We start from the raw sequence: 22,478 nt of genomic DNA, 5'->3' as shown, positions 1-22,478 counted from the left end.
ACTGAGGGGTTGCGACCTCTCGTCTGTCTCTGCTCCTGTGAGTAACCATAGCAACCACCGAGGAGGCACGTGTCTGACTGGAGCAAGACAAAGTACAGTAGATAACAGAAACCACAAAGAAATACAAGAATAGAACAAATGATCATCTCAAAGCGACAACAAAACATCAACTCCTGGGTAGAAATGCACATACACAAATTTCTACTGCAGTGAATGTTACAAGCTTTCATATTCATCTGCTACTGTATAAATGTGAAACAACACACTGCTGACCAAAAGTGACATAAATAAAAGCAATTAACTGGAATTATGATTACATTTCTTCAACAAAATGAAAAAAATCTCATGTTAGTAGTCAGTGGATTGAAGTAAACTGTGATGTGCAGAAGATTTGGCAACTTTATAGTGTGGACATCATTTTCCATAATCATATGGAAAGCTCATAAGTACTGGCGATTAAAGAGAACAGTGTAAATGGCCATAGTTTTTGTTAAGCTGAAGATTTTATTGAAAAGTTGTATCTGAGTGATATAGCAGCTGTTAAGTCTTTGTACAAGCCCTTCAGTGTGATTTCCTTTTGGATCGACTACAACACAAATACATATAGAGGTGCTGAAACAAGTTTATGTACAAGTGTAATTTGTGTGTAATATTGGACAGAATGAACACTGTCACACACACACACATACACACACACACACACACACACACACACACAGTGCAACACACATGAACGATAACCGCTCTCCTTCTATCTCCTTCTTTGTCCCTGCAGCTCTTTCCATTTCTCTGTCTCAATCACAAACTCGTTAACTCACTTAACCTGTCTGGAGAGCACAATGCAGTCTGTGTGGGTGGTGGAGACAGAAGGAGAGACAACAGAAGAAGACAAACGGACAGGTGGAGATCAATCTGCACACACACACACACACATATACACACTGACGTACCCATCCCATAAAATCCACATATCCTGGCCAGCCAGCACTGGGCTGAAACCACAGTGAGGGGACTGATGATGACGATGTTCAGTGTGTGATAATACCTCTGCGGTCCGTTACCTTTATTTATCTTCATATGAACAACCTTTGACTTACTTTTCTTTTCATTAACCTGCATTTGGATTGGCTGAGTAATGCCCGTGTTGGATTTTTAGTTTGTTTTCGTTTTCATTCATGTGGGTGTGGTAGTTTAAGTTTTGTTCTTACTGATTTACAGTAAGGCTATTTACTTGTTTCTATAAACCTGGGTTTTCATTTTTCCTTTATTTAGTGCCAGTTCTAGTTTTAGTGTTTTTGGCAAGGTTGATATTTTAACGGAAACGGTAATTAACGGAAGTCCAGGCCAGGTATTTTGTCTCTCTGCAGCAGATACGGTGTATGACAAACTCTAAATTATAAATTCATTAAAATGTATTTACAGTATTTCTTTCTTTTCAGTAAACATATTCAAAAAATCTTTGCCCATTTTTTGCCCTTTCACAAAAACTAGGAGCATTTCACTAGATGAAACAACTTAGTTCAGTCTTTCTTCACAGTTTATGACATTATTTTAACAGCTATTTTAAAGTCAGTCAGTATTTTCAGTCTTTCAAGTTTAATTTTACTTTTCACCCAACCTTTGGAAGGGATTGAGGTCAAATCAGCCTGTGGAGTTGAATTATGGATTTCTCAGCTGAGTGATGAATTCACAAATTCACATGACATGCAAAATCAGCATCCTAAGTTGAATCACTTCATTAACTAAGACATTTCATTTAAGCTACCAAGAGAGTGATTACTGAATTAGCTCTGCAGTCGATTGAGAAAACTAATCCTCCTTGCTGTGCTTCACACACACACACACACACACACACACACTGACTGTCATGATGTCTGCCCGTCATTAAAATGATGACGTGAGCGCTCAAACATCACATGGAAAACTGGGACCTGATGATGGTGAATAGCTGAAAGCAATGTGCCTCTGGGGGATCAGGTTATAACTGTATAATACTTAAAACTATAGGCAGGCACACACACTTTACTTACAGAAAAAAAAAATGACTGCAGCAGGTGAAAACGGAATAAGAGGCACAGCACAAAAGAAAAACAGGGATTAAGAGTGGGAAATGGCATGAACTAAAAGCAGGCACCTTAAATACTGCACATTCTTTCTCTGTTCATGGACACTCAGTCGCCTACACACACACACCCTCACACACATGCACACACACATGCACACACACATGCACACACACACACACACACACACACACACACACACAACTGACAATCTACAAGTTAGGGCCTGCAGTAGGAGGGTGTGTGAGATGTTTTAGCACCACATGTGAGAAGAGAGAGAGAGTTCACTCCTCTTCCCACCAGGGTTGGGCGATAAAAACATTGAATCAAATAATTTGTATATATGTTTGAAACTGATGCATAAAACAGCTGAATCATAGAATCCAGATTTTCACTACGCATTTTATAAATTTGAAATGGCCACTGAGTGCTCCGTCAAACAAGCTCTTAATTCACTCATCTTACCTGAAGGTGCATGCTCACATAGAATGCATGTCACCAGTCACATGATCACACCTGCAATGGTTCCCATCAGTCAGTAGTAGTATTTAGTGGAAAACAAGACAAAAACAGATTAAAATCGAGGTTTGATTAAAGTTTGAAAAAAATTAGGTTTTATTTTTTGGCCATGTCTCCCAGCCCTACTTCCCACTCCTGTTTGTCCAGAATGAAAGTGCAAGAAGGCAGGCAGGCATCTAGAAGTAAACAAACAGGCATGTAGGTAGAAACTGTGGAACATACTGGAAAGACAAGCCTTTATTACCTCCCTTGTGGAAATGTAATACATGTACCACTGACCGTCATCATAACCATGAGTGCTCTCATCAGGAGCATTGTAATCACTACCATCATCAACATTAACTACATCATGGTAGTAAAGTAATCTTGGTCTGTAAAAACACCCACTCTGCCTATTGCTTGTAAACCCAATCCGAAGAAACTGCAACCTCAGCTTCCGCTGTCTGTGGTGGAATTTTCCAAATAACAATCTTCACAAGACCATGGGAAAGTGAACTGGGTGGAAAAAGGGAAGTGTCTGAGTGTGCGTTGTTTCTCCATGTTTTCCTGTGACCTGTCGCCTCCAGGAGAGATGGCTGTCCATCACTGAGGAGGGACTCCCACAGCAGACTGGAATATCTCTCTTTCTCTGCCTCTCCCTCCCTCTCTCTCTCTCTCCTCTGACTGTCTGCTCACACAAATTACTGACTGTCTGTTGAACCGTCTGCATAAACACCAACACTCAACAAATTGGTTACCAAAGCCTGGGAAAAGGGGGGTGGGGGCGTGGGGGGGGTGGCAAAGAGAGGTGAGAGACAAACAGAGAGAGAGGCAACACAAGAAGAGAGAACTGACACAGAGAAACACATTCACAGAAAAGCGGAAATAAAAAAAGAGAGACAAACAATCCATCCACAAAATACAGATCTATTTCCTTCTCTAGAGACAGAAAAGACCAAACTCCTGCTCATTCTCTCTTTACAAATTAGGTAGACAACACTACAACACATCCACAGCTCATCTTCCTGACATAATTAACAGGGGATCCCCGGCCTACTTGTTGTTCCAATCTACTCTGCTCATTTCCCATCACTCTGCACAGGAGAGGAGCCAGACTGGCACGTGGGCTGAGTGTGGCTGCTACCCTCCAGTGGGCAGGAGGCCGGACAGCTGGAGCCGTGCCCAACAATACAAGCTCCATCCCTGCGGAGAGAGAGAGCCCTGTCCCTGGTACCTCTTTGCCAGCCAGTCCTCTGCCTCTGCAAGGGCATCTCCACTCCAGTGTCTCACTGGAGGTCTGCACTGCCTGAGCAGATGAAAGGACTGCACCCAACCTGTGTGCCATACTGCAACATTGACTCAAAGATAGGAGGATCCACACATGCTCATACTTGTTATATTGCCACACTGAGGGAATGCCTGTTAACCTATTTAAATATTGCACATCATGGTTTTGACATGATTTCAGCTCTGAAAACCAATTACAGCTGTAACACTTTAGGGAAAATGGATCCTCATTGTGCGAGTCAACGGGTTTCCCTCCTTCCATATGCAGTGAGCTATAGCCCACATTTTGAAATCACACTGGTGGGAAGACACAGTCACATAAGCGACACACACACACACACACACACACACACACACACACACACACACACACACACATCCCTTCCGATGCAAATTAATAATTTAAAACCAAACAAAAAGGTCGCAAAGCAAACAGGCAAAGCAAGATGATTAAAGATGAAACCAAATCTGAAAAGAAAAATGACATCCCCATCCTTGTCAGCACAAGAGCCAATTCGGACATTTAACATATACGAGCCTGTGTGATTTACATTGCTGATGCCACGACAACATCAGAGGAGAAGCGTTCAGTTGCCATTAGAAAGGGGGGAAAATCGTGCGTAAAAGGTGTGCCAGTTTTTGCGCACCGCTGTGATGCGCGTGACAGCCTCACCTGAATCGGGGTGAATCTTTTATACATTCTTCAAAGTCCACCGTCATTTTCGCGTTTGGTTCTCGCCTATTCCTTCTTCAGTCAGTCTGTTTCATTGCCCGCAGATGGATGTGGCTTGAACAGTCGGGAAGGTGACCGGTTCCTCTTGACAGCGTGTGTCGCCCCTCTCCTGGTGACACAGTGCAGAATGCGGTGTGTGCGCGGCGGGCAGATTACTACCACTACCACTACCACTGCCGCTGCTGCTGCTGCTGAGACAGGCGGGAGGCGTCGCTGCACCAGAGACTCCACACAGCAGAGAGAAACCCCGAAACACCACTAGTCGCAACGCCATTGGACGCACAAGAGGAATCATGGGAAGATGGTGGGTTGTGATCAACTGTGGTCATGGCTTCAACAAATGGACACTTGCTCAAAAATTAGGGAAACATTAAGAATATGTCTGATTATGAGCCCTGGAACATGGGACAGTTTCTCATTTTTATGGAGACTCAATCAGTGGTTTTCATTTATGGCTTAAGGACCCAGAGTCCTGCAGGTTTTCTATCATCCAGCCAGTTTATTTCTGACAATTGCATTCACCTGACACTGTGCATGTAAAAGTGCCCCTGGTTGGATATTTACAATGAAACCCAGCAGGGCTCTGAGTGCTGAGAGTAACTGATTTAGGATATTAAATCTGACTGCCCCCCATAACTGGAGCTGGTCTGTTGCTGGTGCCTTTTTTACTCACTGAGGACTCATCTCCCCACGTCGACACAGTTTCTGATTTCAGTGCTTTGCAGGCAAGGTAATTTTATTTCTATAGCACATTTCATACACGGAGCAGCTCAATGTGCACAAGAAAAGTGAAAACAAACAATTGAAAAGAAACACACGTAGGCTAAACAAGAAAATCCATACAAGAAAAAAACATTTGCTGAAGAAAATGATAACAATTAAAATCATTATAGTTAATCTGCAGGGCAGATGGCTTTGCGGCTTGACGAGAGCATGGAAGCGAAGTTGGGAATGCATAATAGACAGGAACCCCATTTTTAAAATAAATTTTTATTAACAACACCATCAAATACAATGCATGAAGGACACACAGAGACACACAAAGTAGGTACAACAATATCACAATAAGCAGGGTTACATGCACAAAGGAAGCACATTAACCAAGGATACCCCAGGCTTTCCATTCAGAAATCTAAATCTAGAGCACCAACTTCAGTCAGTGATCAGTCCCGTGAAATCTCAAAGCCTCTAATTGCTTTGGAGTACTTTTAAAGAATTACGATATCTATAATAATTGAGTTCATTCTTAACACCAGTAAAGGATGGTTTAAATCACTGAATTTGCATTTGTGGATGTGGTATTTAGCAGACTGGAGAGACACACCCACTCCTGTGTCAGTGTTCATGACGAAATCATAAAGGGACAGATGGAGTTTGACTGCAGAAAGACCGAGAGGGAAGCGGCACTGCCTTTTCAAATTGTCCATCAGCTGATATTTCATGCAAAACGTTTACTGAAATGTGTCCTGTCTTGCATTAAAATAGTTTATTTTCGAGTTTACAGCGAGCCTGATACACTATTAGTTAACGTGGACCGTGTTACTTAGATGAAGATTAGTGTGATTCCGTGCAGGCAGCCTGTATGGGCCAACGCTGCCCAAGACACCAGGATGCAAGATGTCCAATGTTTGGTGGGTGTCATGCGCTGCTGGGGTCTCTTTTCCAATTTGGGGGTTTTAATTCCCAGTTTTTCTGAAAAGCTCTTACTCGCAGCAAAAGTTGCCGGTCAGGTTGATGTGTCAAGCAAATAAATAGCACTGCCACACGGCCTCCTCGGTGCTGCACTTCCGGACTACAAACGGGGTAACAAAATATCTCTCAGTCCTTCTCGCTCTTGTGTCCTCTCTGGACTTCTCCGCTTCTCCTCCTCTGTCGCCTCCGTCGCATGTTTGTAGTCCAAAAACGTGAATAACGGGTTACAACAGAGATACCTCAGTTTTGTGATCATAAAAGTCACCTTTCTGTTTTTGTTTTGGCTCTTATATTTCACTTGTAAGAATACATTATCACACAAAGCCACGATGTTTAATGTCAGCTTTAGACGCGTGTGACAAGCCCATACTGTTTGCGGGCAACATGAGCAAGCAGTGTGTTGGAAACAGTGACAGACCAGCATGCACAACTGCTCACGTTATCTCATCTTTTTCCAGTACATTGGAACAAAATACAGGTAGGCTTTACGCTTGAAAACAGAGGATAGTTTATGTATGGATGTTCAAGCAGAAAATTTACTTTTGTTGAGGTTATTGTCATTTAAATCTCATGTCCTCCTGCAGCGGTGTGGTCAAGGTGCCCCCACACCAGCTGGACAAGAAGGGGGTTCAGGACCACCTGGAGGTGAGTGGGTCTCTTTCTTTCTTTCTCTCTTTATTTATTTATGAGGATAGAAAGCACTCTTGCATATAAGAAAATAGTAGTTCTTCTAATAAAAGATTAGTAAAAGTGTCTTGGTTGTTATCGCCTGGTTTAATGGTTGTTTTAGTGCATCATACTTTTGGACTCCAGTCAGGACCCTCCAGTCACAGATAGCAGACATCTCTATCGACCCGCACAGCTCTATCTACTGCAGGAGGTATGAATTTCTGTGGATGACTTTTGACCTTTGTTCCTCCACTGCTCCAGACTGCTGGAATGCAAGCAGAGCTTTTAGTGGTCTGGTTGAAAGACAAATTCCTAGGTCCTGTTTATCATGTGGATTAGAGCACGCAACACACACACACACACACACACACACACGCACATAATCAGCAGTGCAGTGCACAGAGGTTGCCTAACAGCGCCCAGGTCAAAGGCTACATGGATTGCATAATGTGACCCCAACATGCTCCTCTTGTGCCCCCGTAAGTCTGCAGCTGGGCTCTAGGCGTTTTTTTTGTTTTTTTTTAGATGGAAACAGTTTCATCCACACCTTGCGTCCTCTGCATTCCCAGCCCGACAAATGGCTATCTGCTCTAATTCAAGGTCTTCATCTCACAGATGTGCAGCTAGTCAGTGAATATAGGCTAAAAGGAATCTGAAAACAAGTGTCTGGTGATATACAGCTGATGTAGGCCAGAATCACTTCTCTGTTCTCTCCTCAAAGGTCTGGCATCCCCAGAGAGCATTTTAGAGGAAAGATCATTGCTATTTAGTTGCTTGAAATATGTGATAAATTTGCAGGGAACATACACTACTCACAAAAAGTTAGGGATATTCGGCTTTCGGGTGAAATTTCAGGATGAACCTAAAATGCATTATAACCTTTACAGGTGAACTTAATGTGACCTTCTGTAAACTTTTGAATGCACATGTCCAACTGTTCAATGTTTCAGTACTTTTTGCACAAGTTGCTGTTCTCTAACAAGGAGTTTAACGGCAAAAGTCACATCAGGTGTTTGATGCTCCAGCTCATCGAGGTTGTATCATTAGGGAATGGCTGCTGGAGACTGGGGTACCTCAAATGGAGTGGCCTGCACTTTCTCAGACCTGAAGCCCATAGAAAACCTATGGGATCAGCTGAGTCGCCGTGTAGAGGCTCAGAGCTCTGTACCCCAGAACCTCAATGTCCTGAGGGCCGCCCTTCAAGAAGAGTGGGATGCCATGCCTCAGCAGACAATAAGTCGACTTGTGAACAGCATGAGACGTCGCTGTCAAGCTGTAATTGATGCTCAAGGGCACATGACAAGTTATTGACACTGACATTTTTTGTTGTGGCATACCCACCACTGTTGTTGGCTTTTGTTTCAAGAAATTGTTTGAGATGAGGAAATCACCAGTGTATGCTTCTACTTAAAAGCCCTACTTTCATGATATATCACTGTAGCGTGAACTTTTTATATTTTCCATAAATTTCACCCAAAAGCCAAATATCCCTCTCTTTTTGTGAGTAGTGTATATAAAAACTTGAGACACTCTTCATAGCTGCAAACATCGCCCACATCCTTCGAGCAACTTCAGTCATAACTTATGGAAAAATAACCCTTTTGTTGTCTCTCCACTGTAGACGCTGGCACTAGAATGTTTTTAGGAAACCCAAGGCAGATCAGCCATAACATCTGCCCTATGTGAAGATGTCCATCATGTCTGTGTGTTTTTCCATCTGTCCGTCCACCGAGATAACAATCTTAAAAAGCAAAAGTTGTAAAACCAGAACGCTCAGTCGGGCTGAGACTCTGTACTGGTTTTGACTGGGAGGCCCTTTGTATCATTAGTCATGTGAGTTGTTGAAGTCCTCTACCTGCCTTGAATCAATGACAAGAGATGGTCATAAATCATCCGTTAGCTTTCCTATTCTGAGAGGCTTGTGATGAATCCAGTCTGGTGAGGATTGTAATTAATGATCTTTATGTTGGATGTGTGGGGCCCTTTGGCTTTATCATTTCCTTTCAGGCTTTTTCTGCAGATCATTTGTTAACAAGGAAGGAATTATTTGTGCCTTCACCTTGTTAATAAATGTTTAGTTATTAATACGTTTGTGTACGGCTTATAAAAAATGCAGACAAGCTGACAAACAAACAAACAAAAGAAATATTTCCTTTCAAATTTATCACAGATAGAAGATTACTCAGCTCATTAATCTGCTTGTTGCTTGTTTCTCTAAAATGACGGCTTAATTAGCGAAATCATTTTGACTGAGGCTTAAAGTGGGAGTGGAAAAGGAGGAAACATGTAAGTCACACAACACACACACTTACACACACACAGACACCAAGGAGTACCCAAGCCCTGCTCTAAGTGATTCTGACTTGCTCTTTTTGAGTTTATCGGTGGTTTGTATCTTTAAATCCATGACTAAACATTTTCGCTGCCCACGCTGATCCCACATGGACGAATTGACTTTATAGTTTGTGGCATCAACACAGATGGGAGAGCTGCTGTGCCGTGATAACAGCACATCGCAGGCATTCCCATCTCATCAGTCTGCTGATGCTGAATCTTTCACGTCTTTATTTGAATTGTTTATGAAGGGCTTTTAACAATTCCTGTCAAAAGCTAAACTGATCGTTTGAATTCCACGAGTAACACCGCAGATATTAAAATGTAGTAATGAACCATAGTGTTTATCTCTCTTTGTGTGTCTGTCGTTCTCTCTGCCTCTCTGTAGGACGCGATCAGGAGGCTGAGGCCGCTCAACCCGGTGTCTCTGTCAATCTCCAGCAGAACAGACAGGGGTGTCCACGCCCTCTCGAACTCCGCCCACTTTGACCTGCAGCGAGCACCCAACAAGCCGCCTTTTGCTGAGGACATCCTCGCTGAAGCCCTCAATTTCCACCTGAGGACAGAACAAATCCGGTGAGTTCGCTGCTCCTCAGCCGGGAGTGGAAATTTTAGTGGTGCAAGTAAAAAAAATAAAAATAAAATGAAAACATAACTAGTGTCATCTCCAAATGCTGCTCCTGACAATCTCTGGGGTCTTGTGTTTAAAGCTCTGCATAGATATTCAACTAAAACTGAAGGCGTATTACTTATAATATATTACAGACAATAGCAGATCTCAGTGTGATATAATGAGAGCAAGCGTGTGCATGTTTTTTCTTGCTTAGAGGACACCAGATTACACCTCACTCAAAACACAGCATGTCTTCAGGCTGCAGTGCATTCTGGTCTGTTAAGAAATTGGGATGATTTCTGTGTGACTGAACATGAGTGCAAACTAGTGAGTTTAGAAATTCTGGGGGATTGATACCTGATGTTTTTGACAGCTGAAATTTTCTCTGCTATTAAAACTCCATGGTAACAGCACTCCAAGCATCTTGACGTGACGTCATGTTGTCTAGGAATAACCAAACAGATGAGCAAACAACAAAATGTAAAATTTAGATGTTTGGTGAAATTCTACCAAACATCCAGTTGGATTCACCTGCTTTTGATGTATAAAAAGAGAATTGTTGATTTAGCAGACTTATAGGGCTCTGTTTAATTTCAAGTATTTTTTTTTCTTTCTTTGTTCCTGCCTTCACTTTTACTTTTTTCACTCTTTAGGTCTGCATCTCTCGCATCAAAGCCATTGTCGCTTTCTTAAAATCACCTTCATTTTCGATGGCTGAGATATTTAGTCAGCAGCGTTTGTGTCAGAGAGAGGAGAGAAGGGGGAAGGGACACAAACAGAGGGGGACGGAGGAGAGAGATGTGGAGGCAGTAAGAGAAACAGTCAAAGAAAGAGGAGAGGTGAGAACGGAACGAGGTAAGATGGTTACAGAGTTAGGCAGACGGATGTTGACACAGTCTGAGGAAAAAATGAAGACAGAGGAGTGAGAGTGTGAGGTGGAACGAGCCGGCGGGGAGCGAGACAGATGAGAGGAGGGAGGGAAGGAAAGCTCCCGAGCACCCGAGCGCTAATCCGTAAACCTGCGGAGAGAAGGTTAGAAAGGATTAGGGTAGTAGCGGGATCCCTGCTCTGCTGTTTGGTCTATAGCATCCATTAATACACACACACACACACACACACACACACACACAAACACATATACTGTGAAACACATAAACCCAGATGCTTCAAAGAGCAGCTGTTCCTGGCCTCTGAACTGCTTTACACCACAGGGAATATTCAACCTCCAGCAGCATCCAATCGATTCCCCTTATTCCTCTGATTAACACACACACACACACACACACACACATACACACCCTCACTCTGTGTTCAGTTTTACAGCCTCCATAGTGCTTGTGTCTCATTACTTAGATCACTTAACACCCACTAGCCTTTTTCTGTGTGTGTGTCACAACCCATCTTTTAACATCTTGCTTGCAGAAAGAAACACAAACAGAAAAAGCCTTTTTTTTTTCCTTCGGCCACAACCAAAATCTTGCTTCTCCCTTCGAGCTGTTGGTCTGTAGCCTCTTGGGACTGCAGGGCTGGGTATTGGCAAAGACCTCATGATACAATACATATCATGATACATGGGTCACAATACAGTTTGTATCAAAGTCCATTTCAGTTTGAAAATTCCTATTTCAATTAATTTAAACCGAATTAGTACAATGCGCTTATTTAATGCAGCACTTTTATCACAGATGAAGATAAAAGACACATATGGAAACAAGGGACCAGAGAATTTTTGCAGGTATGTGGATGCCAGTTTTACTTTGACAAGATTCAAACCCAGATTGTACACAGCAAAAAAATCTCTTCAGCTTGGGTTAAGGGCTTTTTTTCTGTAAAAAGATAGTCAGCATCTGCCCAACCAACCAATACTTAGGCCAGGTGCTGGATAAGAGTCATGAGAACATATTGCCCGGTATATCCCATTTATTCAGTGGTGTGGGTTAATAGCGCCTTTATAATAAAAGGCTTTTACTGCTTGTAGCATGGTTTGTGCGTCATCATGGGTGTGAGATACCCAGTGACCCTGCTGTAATTGATTGTACTTGTGATGTCACTGCTGGGGCGTCTGTATGCACCTCTTCTGTTCCTCACATGGGTGTTAATCTGACAGAGACCTCGCATGTCGAAGCGTTGAATTAAATCAAGAATTACGAAAGGAGCTCTAATCCAGTGCACGGATAATCTTTTTTGAACCACTTTTCAGTCCTCCTCTGTGCCAGCTGTGAAAAGCTTCTCACTCATGTAAATGGGCTTCAATTAGCCTGAAATGAGCCACACTTTTCCCATAAGGGGAAACTGCTGAGTAGCAAAATGGTGCCACCCCAAACAATGCCCCAGTTCCCAAATGCTTGTGAAAATTTTATGTGTGTACCTGTGTGTGTGTGTGTGTGTGTGTGTGTGTGTGTGTGTGTGTGTGTGTGTGTGTGTGTGTGTGTGTGTGTGTGTGTGTGTTAGAGAGAGACAGAAAGTGTGTGGTTCCGGGGGCAGGCGAGGGTTGTCACTTCATATCGGGGCAGGGGCTGAAGGCAGATGCAAGGGTTTCCTCTGCCACGTGTCACATCCAATCTCCTCCCCTGGAAACATAACCTAGTTTCCCTAACTGTGCACACACTGGCACACAAATGCAGACGGATACACACTACTGTATGCAGAAAGGGACACACATGTACACGAGTGTGAATGTGTCTATCTGATCAGTAAAGCAGTGACACTCAAGTATACACATGCATGCATACACTCTGCTCCCTGCTGTCTTTCTGTGTGTCTCTCTGTCTCCCTGTCTCTCACTCATACACACACAAATAGAGTCGTATTTCCATACATGGGGCAGCACATGACAGATGAATGCATGAGTGCACCAACTGCAAACTGACTGTACACTTTGCATAGGCACACGCGGATCAACAACACAAACACTGTAGGGCGAGAGTATCCGCTGTGCAGCCACATCCACTAAAGTGAACACAGTCTCAATGGCACACGTGGCTGCAGGTCTTTGTTCTTTCTGTTCACTGCTGCAAGCACTAAAGATTCCCCACTTGCCACTGCATGATGATTACTGTGCTTTTTCACTGAAGGGATTGTGCGCAATTTCACTTTTTTGTTATCTGCCAGAAGGTGAGGGACATGGGCTTTGTGTTACGCCGCTCAGCTATGATTTGTACCATTTAAAGAGAAAAGGCTGCAGAACAACAACACAACCAGCACTGGAGCTTGAGATTGTTCTGTTTCTTCAGCACCATCCTGGATTCACTTCAACTGGTGGTGCCAATATTAAGTCATAAGAATTCATTTGACCATCTGAGAAGTGGGTGGATGAGTTTCAAGTTTAAGAATGAATATTGTCCAGCCGCCAGGGGCCCTGTAAGAGCATAATTCAAAATAATCATGAAAATCCAGTTTTAAAGATTTTTATTTTACCAGGATTTAGCATTCCATTTGCAAAAAGCTATTTAAAGGTGTGAAGCTTTCATGGTGTGTCATAAATTTGGGCATACTTGATTTTGCAATAATAATTTTGTAATCCTCCTGGAGCCAGAATATTCAAACCATGCTTGTTGAATTGCTGTGTAAATCTTTGATTTTTAATTGAGTGACACATTTTTGTTATTCACTTCAGTTACAAGAATTTAACATAAAACAGATTAATCAATTTCAATTTTGTTCATATAACTTTCATCCAAAATGTTGGTGACACTTTCTACCATCAAACCTCATGCAGAGTCCAGAAGTGCCACATACTGATGCACGCTGGTCCTTTAACCTTCAAGGGAAATGATCCCCTCTGAATCAGTTTGAGTTATTACATCATTAATCTCTGTGTTTATATGTATACAGCCCCCTCATGTGCAGATATGGAGGAAGTAGCCTGTGAGCCCTGCCCCTGCTGGAATCACATCAGAGGCTCTGCAGCCTTTGATTCTGTTGTGATGCTAACCATGTTAGCGTAAGCCCTCGGCTCCTCAGGGCTCTGGGCTCTGACAGTCAAAACCCTTTCAGCTTTTTGAGAATAGGTTTGCTTTTGTGACAAGGCTGCAACACTGGAATTTTGGACAGTGACTTTTTGCGCTGGTTTTCTCACTGGCAGTAACTTGTTGGCTCTTGATAAATAAGGGTATTAAGGCTGTAGCTCAGTCTGAGGGTGGAAGAAGCAGGGTTAAATAAACATGCATTGGGATATGTTTTATTTATGTACACTTTTTTTTTTCAACATTCAACAGACCTTTTGTTCTTGGCTGTTGAAATTTTCTTTACAGGTTAATCGTGTGAGCATTTTTTCGCCCCAGTATGGTCATAGTGGAACTCTTTTATACCAGGCATATGTTGTATGGATGTTGTAAGTATTTATAATAATTTGCTGGACTTATAACCTTGATAAATGAGCTATTAATCCGCAGGTTTATCCGAATCAGAGCAGTATCTCTCCAGGTTAATCTCCATGTCTCCGGGACTGAATGGATGTCAGCCTTGATTTGAACAGCTGTTCCATTTTCACACTGCCAGGATCACCCGTGCCTACCATGTGCCCGCTGACTTCCATGCCCGTTTCCAGGCCCAGTCTCGGACCTACGTCTACCGGATAGCCCTGGGAGTCTCCCACCACTCTCAGCTCCCCCTCACCGACTGCAATCTGTGCTGGAACCTCCGCGACACGTGAGTCCCCCCCCCCACGCTGACACGCCGCCCCCCTTCAGTCACCCATCAGTCATCTGTCCCTCCTCCAGCACTGCTATGTGCTTAACAAAACTGTGCTGCTGTGGGCATGTGTGTGTTGATGTCCTTTGCACATTAAAACTCAAGCTCAGAGGAAACTAAGAAGTATGTCCACACGCACACACACACGCACACTCACGCACACACACATGCACAGGGAGCTCATACCAAACGTCGCTGACACAATGGCGCATTAAACACATGAATAATCTACATGTGCTACCCAAGAGCTGCAAATTAGGGCCAGTCAAACAAAGCGTTTTATCTGAGCCGACATCCCAAAACAAACAGAACAGGAGAGGAAAGAGAGAGAGAGAGATGAGACAGTGCACGGTTAGTCGCTTGGATGACGTTCTTCTAGCCGTGATTGGAGGGAGGGAGCGTGAAAAGGCATTTCAGAGAGCAGTGTGAGCATTTGTGTGCTTTTTTTTTTTCCTCCTCTCTTCACTTTTTGGGAAAAGTAGGGCAAGATAAGCTGCAGGCTTATACAGATGCAGAACAACACCCACACACATTACCCTGACTCTTTTTTTTTAGCCTCTCTCTCCCTCTCTCCCTTTCTCATTCTCTACACTCTATTTTTCTCTTGCTCTTTCCATTTCTCCTTCTTTCTATCTCTTTTGCACCGTCTCTTCCCTCTTACGCCTTGCTCTCCCTCTCTCCTTTTCACCATCCATCTCTTCCTTCCAGCCCTGAGCATCTCTCCCTCAGCAGCCGCTCTCCATTCTCTCTTTGATCTGCCTCGCTCACGTCACCACACCTCCTTTTTTCTCCATTTTCCCACTGCAAGAAATGTTCATCACAACTATACACTGACTCTTAAAATCTTGTTTTAACTGTGCTTCCTCACTGAAGGAAAGAAGCTCACATTGCCCTTGTTAGCAACGTGGCTTCACTTTTTTCGGCAAGGTTTTTAAATCCACTCACATTATCTTGCAGCAGTTTTTTTTTTTTAAACAAGTGAAACTGCACAAGAGGTGGAGTTTCCTTTTTCTCATTTGTTTTTTTCTTTTTTCACATATTTTCAGAAAAGATCTCAACACAAGATGAAACAAACCGCTAAGACATGCATTTTTTGCAGCGCTCGCTCTCTCTCATCCTCATTCATAACTAACTCTCGTGTTCAAGAATTTAATTAGTGCACCACTCTGAACAGTCATGGCCCCGCTCACTATCTCTCTCTCTCTCCCTCATTCAGTTCCTCTCGCTGCCTCTCTCTCTCTGTCAGATCATATTTGAGCGCTGACAGTAGCGTGGTACCGTGGAGAATTCAAGCACTGGGCCCTCTCAAATGTGGCTGTAGTTGACATGCTCCGCTGTTCTCACGTGGCGCCATCCTTCATAAGATTAGACCCAGCAAAACAGCATAGCAATTTATATTATGTAGGTCAATCAATGAAATACTCGGCTTTGAAAGGCAGGCCTGGAAACCCCTGTTTGTTTAATTCGCTCCGTGCATCCGACTGTCTTGACCTTTGCGTCCTCAAAGGGCGCAGGTAGTGCAATAAGCCTCCAAAATCCTATTAACCTCAGCCGCTTACAGATCTCAAAATTGCTGGAAAGTCGAGAAATTTTGAAAAAGCCTATTTCAAACAGGGAAAGTCGGAGAGTTTAATAAATCCTGTGGACAAGTCATCGAAAGTTATGGAATTTTGTCAGTACCATCAGTTTCCTCAATTTAAAATGACTCAGTGTTCAAGGAATGTACATTAGTGTATATTTTTAAGTTTGTCTCCTTTTTAAAGAAACATCCTGTGTAGAGTACGAATGGCAAACTTTAAAAACATCCAAGGCTCACTGTTCCATAGAAAAAATGTTAAAACGTCTTCAATATTACATGGGTAAGTATGATATAAAAGCCTGGCCGCTGACCAACACGTTTTGGCTGGAAACAGTGTGCCTTGGATGATTTTTAGGTTTTTTTGCCGGCCGTACTCTACACAGGATGTGTATTTAAAAAGACAAACTTAAAAATATATTTTCCATTGCACCAACCCTCTCCAAAGAACGCGTGATTCCTGTTTGCCTGATTGGGGACCCACGCAGCGCTCCTAATCCCCTCTATTCTCAGATGTATCATGTGCCCAAGTTATATTCACTTCCTCTGCAAAATAAAACATCCAAATCTGAAGTGTATTTAAAATTTTGGTCTAGGAAAAAAAACAACACATTTATCTAGGCCATGGAAATTCAATTCAATTCATTTTCTACATGGAAGGTCACAAGGAAGATTTTTTTGCAATTCACTGATTATTGAAAATAGAGAAATTGTGCCATTTTTAGCTTAATTATTTACTCACAATACCCAGTGGTGGCTTTCCCCATTAGCACTAAGTAAACGTCAGTTATTGACAACCTAACTTCAACAATTGAGAAGATTGCCACTTTTAACCCCTAACCAGCATCCATATCCAGGGAAAACTTCTCCTGCTGCTCTTTTAAAATCTCTTCTTCCTTTGTGGTGTCAGGGAGCTGAATGTGGGAGCCATCCGTGAAGCTGCCGCCCTGCTGGTCGGGACTCATGACTTCAGCAGCTTCAGAGCGTTCAACTCCGACATGCCCTTCAAAAGCCCCGTAAAGACCCTGGAGGTGGCCAGCATAGAGCCGGGAAGCACCTTTGCACACACACACTTTCACAGGTACAATCGTTTTCAACTAAACTGATCACACAAACTACACTGACATCACACTGAGTGCATATGATGAGATGTTATATGGATATGAGATGTGACTGCACTAGGAGGCAGATGACGTTATCACAATGATGTATTTATTTTTTTAGAAAATTAGATGCATAATCATTTCTTCCTCTGGGTAAATGTAAATATAATGTGTTTCCCAATCTTTCATCATCTGATGCACAAGTTGGCCAAAGTTTTTAATCATTTACAATCAGCTCCACTCAACCAGCCCCGCTTGCGCAGCCTAGAAAATCTCCCTGGCCGAGCTCCAGTTTGACTCAGTGGACAGCCTGGCATGTTTGATGTGATATTTAAAAAAATCAAATGGATCAAACAGAATGTGAGTTGGACTCGCGATGAATCCAGTCCAAATGATAGCGAGGAGAGCCGTGATGGAATGAGTTTCACTGAGAAATAAATCATATGTAGACCAGTAGAGCCCAAAGGACGCCAACGTCTATTATATAACTGAAGAAAAAAAAACAGTTCTTATTGATATAAGATAAGGTACTCTATAAGAAGCACTGCTTATTTTTTTTATTCATGCTCTTGGACAGGATAAAGGCTGTTCCACTTGATCAGATTATAAGCACCTGAAATGTGTACAGGATGGTAGGCCACGCAGGTCGAAGTCAATTTGCTTTTGTTTGTGATTAAAGTGTGTGGACGTGTACTCTGCGTGTCTTAGACAATGAGGACTCCACATAATTCATATTAGAAATGGAAGTGGGGGGCTGGGAGGGAGAAGGGCATGTGAGCTTTGGAGGATTACATGTCCATGGGGGTCGTTCTGCGTGCCAAATACCACTTTCATAGGCATTAATTATTTACCTTGAAAATATGGTGCACAATATGGACATGCATGGAGTGTTAGCACTTCTCAAAATAAATGTCACATAGTCCCTTAACACCAACACACATGGTGCATGAACATGCCATGAGCATCGGGCTTACAAATCTGCAACATATTTCATCACGGATGATAGTGCAGTATTTTGACACTGTTCCTACTAAAACCTCTGGCTAGACCAAAACTTTAACTCAGTCGCTCTTTAAAAAAAAAAAAAAAAAAAAAAAAATCCTATCAATGGCCCAGTGTGTGCTAACTTTGGTCTCAGTCAGGTTTCGGTCCTATAGAAGGCCTGCAGTCGAGCTGCGTCTTTATTTTTTGATGAGGGTCACTATTCTGAGTAACAGTGATAAAACAAGAGGAAACTGAGCAGTGAATTATTGAAAAGCCAAACGTTGAACTACGTTTTTGATATCAGAAACTGTGGTGAAGCCAAAAAAAGTTTTCAACTCTTGACAGAGATTAAAAGAGGAATTTTTTCCCCCCCAGAAATGTTTGATCTCATGGCTTTTAGTTGTTTGATTGTGTAGCAGGTCGCACATAAAGGAACAGCGCTCCATGCCTAAGCTTTGTGTTGGGCAGGTTCAGCATAACGCTGCGTTCACGTCTTGTCGGATTTACTGTAAATTTGAGCTGCCGACTGGGACAGACAGTTTTCATCAGCCTCCTGGTGTCGATTACAGTTAGTGTATGTGGGAATGTTTTGTGGGCTCTGATATCACCCACCCCACACTGGGGAACTGTGTCAAAACTAGCTGCAAATATTGCGACAGATTCTTCAATGTCAGCAAGGGAAAAAAATCAGAATCACACATTTACAATCAACACTACACACAAAACTGAGCAGTGTCTGCTGCAGTTTCCTCAGGGCTGATTTTAACCCTCTTTTATGTTGGGAACAGAACTGACTTGTTGCAGATGTCAGTGAAACTCCCCAAAACATCATTTTTTCAGCATGAAATATATTTTAAATATATTGTTTTAATTATTTTCAGATAATTTTTTGCCATTTCTGCTTCACTGGGCAGTGACAGACACTGCAACAACATGTCTATACATCAAGTCTATACATCATTTAGTTACATAGATACACTCAAAATGGCTTGAGATGAACAGGCATGGAAATGAGTGTTTTTTAGGCAGATGTGACAAACATCTGTATCAGACAGGCATGACATGGACACCAAAATACAGATGTATGCTGTAATATGTCACAATAGATGACATTTATCTGTCTCTGACTGTGTGTGTATATATTTGAGGAGTCGGGTAGACAAGATGCACACAGATGACACACACATTTGACTGTGCAACATGACACACTTGCCATCTCCAGCTAGACATGTTCCTCAAGGGTCCATTAGCCAACAGGAAAGCTGCATAGAAAACTACTTCTGCACTCTTCACATATAAAATTTAATCAGACAGCAAGCGCTGAGTCAAATTTGCATTTGACCCAATTCTCACCTCGGTCCCTTTTGCTCAGTTCACTTTTTTCCTAAACCTAAGGGCTGTCAGCCAATCAGCTTTAGGAAACAGAGGGCTGCTGTGATTCCAATGGTGGAGCAACATACACCAAGAAAAAGAGTGAAACTGAATCTAAAATTGCAAAAAAAAAAAAAAAAAAAAAAAAAAAAAAATGAAGTATTCACATTTTCTATGGTATTTTGTATAATCCTGTTGGGCCTAAGCTGCAGTGATGTATTCAGCAAGTGACATTTAAACAAATCTGTGCACGAGGAGAGCTTCTGGGCTCTATCTGATGTCTGGCAAAAACATGAATGTCACATCACCCTCCAACTCTGCATTGGTAGGAGCGTCTGTCCACTCACTGGAGGAAAGCATTACAATATCAGCAAAGGAGAGATAAAAGAGAGACATGTCTTCACACGGTAGACTTGAGGAAAATTGCTTTGTTAGTTAAAATGAATGATTGATTACTTATGAAATAGCTGTATCTTAGATCTTTTAACTGTTGAAGAGCTGCAGTGCAGGCTGCGATGCTCAGGCAGGACCGTACTGACCGCGCTGACATCTGGATTTAAGACCAAAGGTGTGCAGCAGAGCTTTGCCATCTGCACGGCCAGGCTCTGGATCACACTGCCTGAGCAGCTTAGACTGTGCTGTCTGTAAAGTCACCTCTTAAAACAACACTTTTAAAACCAAGCTTTGATTGGATTTGGTTTTACCCATTTTATGCTATTGTGTTTGCATTTTCCTGCACTGTTTTTAATTGTCTTACATATAAATGTAACATATCAAGTTTATCGTTATTATAATGAGCATTAGAGCTAGCAAGGGTGGAACAGAAAGCAGAACATAGGTGTCTGCTCCATGCTCCTCTTCCATGTGCGACTGAGAGATCCTATATAACGTCTGACAGGCATTTCAGATAGAGTTGTGCTTTTGAAGTGACGCCTCAACCCCTTTGGCAGTGTTTAACCTTTCTTTGGTATGGCACGTTCAGTCAGTGATGCCAAATACACTGTCATGTCTTCGGGGGCGATGTCATCGCTGTGATGTTTCGTGAGAAAGGTTTTCTCTGTATTTATTGTGTAAATGTGTGGGCGAACAAACACCTGAGTGTATTTCTGAATTGTTGTTCTGCTTTTGCTATTGCTGCCCGTAAACTTTGGAACAGCCCTCCCCTTGATATCTGATTATCTGCATGAACTTTACAGCTTAAAACAAACGCTTAAGGCATTTTTATTCTCAATCATCATTTAATAGTTTTACTTATTAAGTAAAATTAACTAACAACTTCACAAATGTCACTGTTTGCTTGTTTTTTATATGATAAAATGAATACTTTGTTGTTTTTTTAGATGGGCTGCTGGTCAGACTAATCAATCTTAATATATCACTTTGGTGTCTGGTAACCTGTGATGATTATTTTTGCCATTTTATAGACTATTTTTACATAATTATATTGACGTAATTGAAAAAAAAAAATCACCATAGATTAGCTGATACTGAAAATAATTGTTGAATTTTTTATATTTAGACATTTGGGTAGTGAGCTTATGAAGGTTTTTATTTTATAACACTGATTTTGTCTTTTATTCCAGGGAGATCCCGTTCTGGGAGCTGACATTTAAAAGCAGGTCTTTCCTCTATAAGCAGGTTAGTATCATTTTATTGCCCAGAATATCACTGTAATATTTGTAGTGGTACTCTATTCAATGTGTGGACAGGGATGTGAGTGCTGCAGTTTAAGGTGGGTAATTAGTGCCACCTGCTGGCACTGAATGAAAGTACTAATTAGTCAATATATAATGGTATAAAATAACATGTTTTATATTATCTTTTTTAGCCAATACCTTGCCCTGTGTGACCTTAAGTGAAATCAGTAGTTTCTGTGGCGGTGACCCTGTGTTCCAGGTGAGGAGGATGACGGGGGCCCTGGTGGCAGTGGGACAGGGTCGGCTCTCGGTCCCCCAGCTGAAGGAGTTACTGGAGGCTCGGGACTCACTGGCCTACCCCCAGAATCTGGCTGCCCCCGCCTACGGCCTCTTCCTCAGCAGGGTGGACTACAGAGAGGAAGGTCAGAGGGCCGAGTGAAAAGAGCCACACTGCTCCAAACGCTGCTCCCAACTTAGAGGGCGCGTCAGATTAAAGGGTAGCACAGTAGCAGGGAATAACTGACCGAGTCAAGTAGATCTTTAATCAAAAATCCCACCAAATCGGATATTAAATTGCAAAGCTGCTTATTATGATGCCCGTCCAACTTTAGTACCTGCTGTTTCAAATTGTGACCTTATAGTCCTTTCTCATGTGGCATTTTTACCAGTTCATCCTCCCCTTGTATACACTCATGTCGGTTTTCTCTGTCTTCCCTCGCAGATCTGCAGCGCTCTCCACACACCTCAGACAGGGAGCTTCCCTCCAGTGAAAAGCATAAGTAGGACTAATTCTCCTACTTGAATATTATGTTGACTCATACTGCTGTATTTCCATGCCTTTATATGAACCAAATTTTAATAAAGGTTTTTATATTGAGCTTGTGCCATTTTTTTCAGGGTTTCCACATCTTTGCATTGGTGAAGTTTGAATGTTTTTGTCCCTGTTTCAAATTTCAAATGTTTTTAAAAAGTCAGTTTGTTTTTCAGTGCTTTTTTTTTTCTCCAGCAGGGAAGTACAGACCGTTTTGGAGATAACTACAGCTTTTGTGACATGAGATAATTCAGTAAAATTTCACTTTATCACAACTTTTTTCCCTTTGAGACTTTTCAGCACTTCTGGACGTAGGATGTAGGAACCTTGTGTTTTTCAATGCAGCCGGTGGCAAAGCCTCTCAAAGCCACTGTCATGGAGTCATTACCGGCCTCTCTGGGTATTGTTTTTTCCT

General features: G+C 42.3%; 2 protein-coding genes across 7 annotated transcripts in view; one reads left to right on the top strand and one right to left on the bottom strand.

The window, feature by feature from the left end:
• The window catches only part of LOC115359113 (arf-GAP with coiled-coil, ANK repeat and PH domain-containing protein 3-like), a 68,291-nt gene extending 63,558 nt beyond the window's left edge, over positions 1–4,733 (bottom strand). For all 5 annotated transcript variants that reach the window (XM_030051441.1, XM_030051443.1, XM_030051445.1 and 2 more), the window contains exon 1: positions 4,522–4,733. In XM_030051441.1, coding sequence (XP_029907301.1) covers positions 4,522–4,568 — 47 coding nt within the window. In that variant the 5' untranslated portion in view covers positions 4,569–4,733. The remainder of the gene's footprint in view (positions 1–4,521) is intronic.
• Positions 4,734–6,408: 1,675 nt separating this feature from the next.
• Positions 6,409–22,129, top strand: pusl1 (pseudouridine synthase like 1). Of its 2 annotated transcripts, XM_030051472.1 has the most exons (9): positions 6,409–6,751; positions 6,858–6,918; positions 7,064–7,153; positions 9,665–9,852; positions 14,390–14,539; positions 17,068–17,238; positions 21,199–21,253; positions 21,512–21,674; positions 21,974–22,129. In XM_030051472.1, exons 1-9 carry the CDS (start codon positions 6,696–6,698, stop codon positions 22,033–22,035), a joined length of 996 nt encoding a protein of 331 aa, XP_029907332.1. In that variant the 5' UTR covers positions 6,409–6,695; the 3' UTR covers positions 22,036–22,129. The 2 variants fall into 2 exon arrangements, with proteins under 2 accessions (XP_029907332.1, XP_029907333.1); XM_030051473.1 differs by lacking the exon at positions 7,064–7,153 and having other exon boundaries at positions 6,414–6,751.
• The last annotated feature ends 349 nt before the right edge of the window (positions 22,130–22,478 follow it).

This window comes from Myripristis murdjan, chromosome 5, assembly GCF_902150065.1.
Source record: "Myripristis murdjan chromosome 5, fMyrMur1.1, whole genome shotgun sequence".
Taxonomy (NCBI): domain Eukaryota; kingdom Metazoa; phylum Chordata; class Actinopteri; order Holocentriformes; family Holocentridae; genus Myripristis; species Myripristis murdjan.
The sequence above is the reverse complement of the archived record's forward strand: the minus strand, read 5'-3'. Positions and strand labels throughout refer to the sequence as shown.

Excerpts from the sequence above, each read along its gene's own strand:
- pusl1 (XM_030051472.1), top strand. The coding sequence starts at position 6,696 with ATGCACAACTGCTCACGTTATCTCATCTTTTTCCAGTACATTGGAACA. Across the intron at positions 9,853-14,389 it reads CTGAGGACAGAACAAATCCG|GATCACCCGTGCCTACCATG; the intron begins GTGAGTTCGCTG and ends TCACACTGCCAG. Across the intron at positions 14,540-17,067 it reads TGCTGGAACCTCCGCGACAC|GGAGCTGAATGTGGGAGCCA; the intron begins GTGAGTCCCCCC and ends TTGTGGTGTCAG.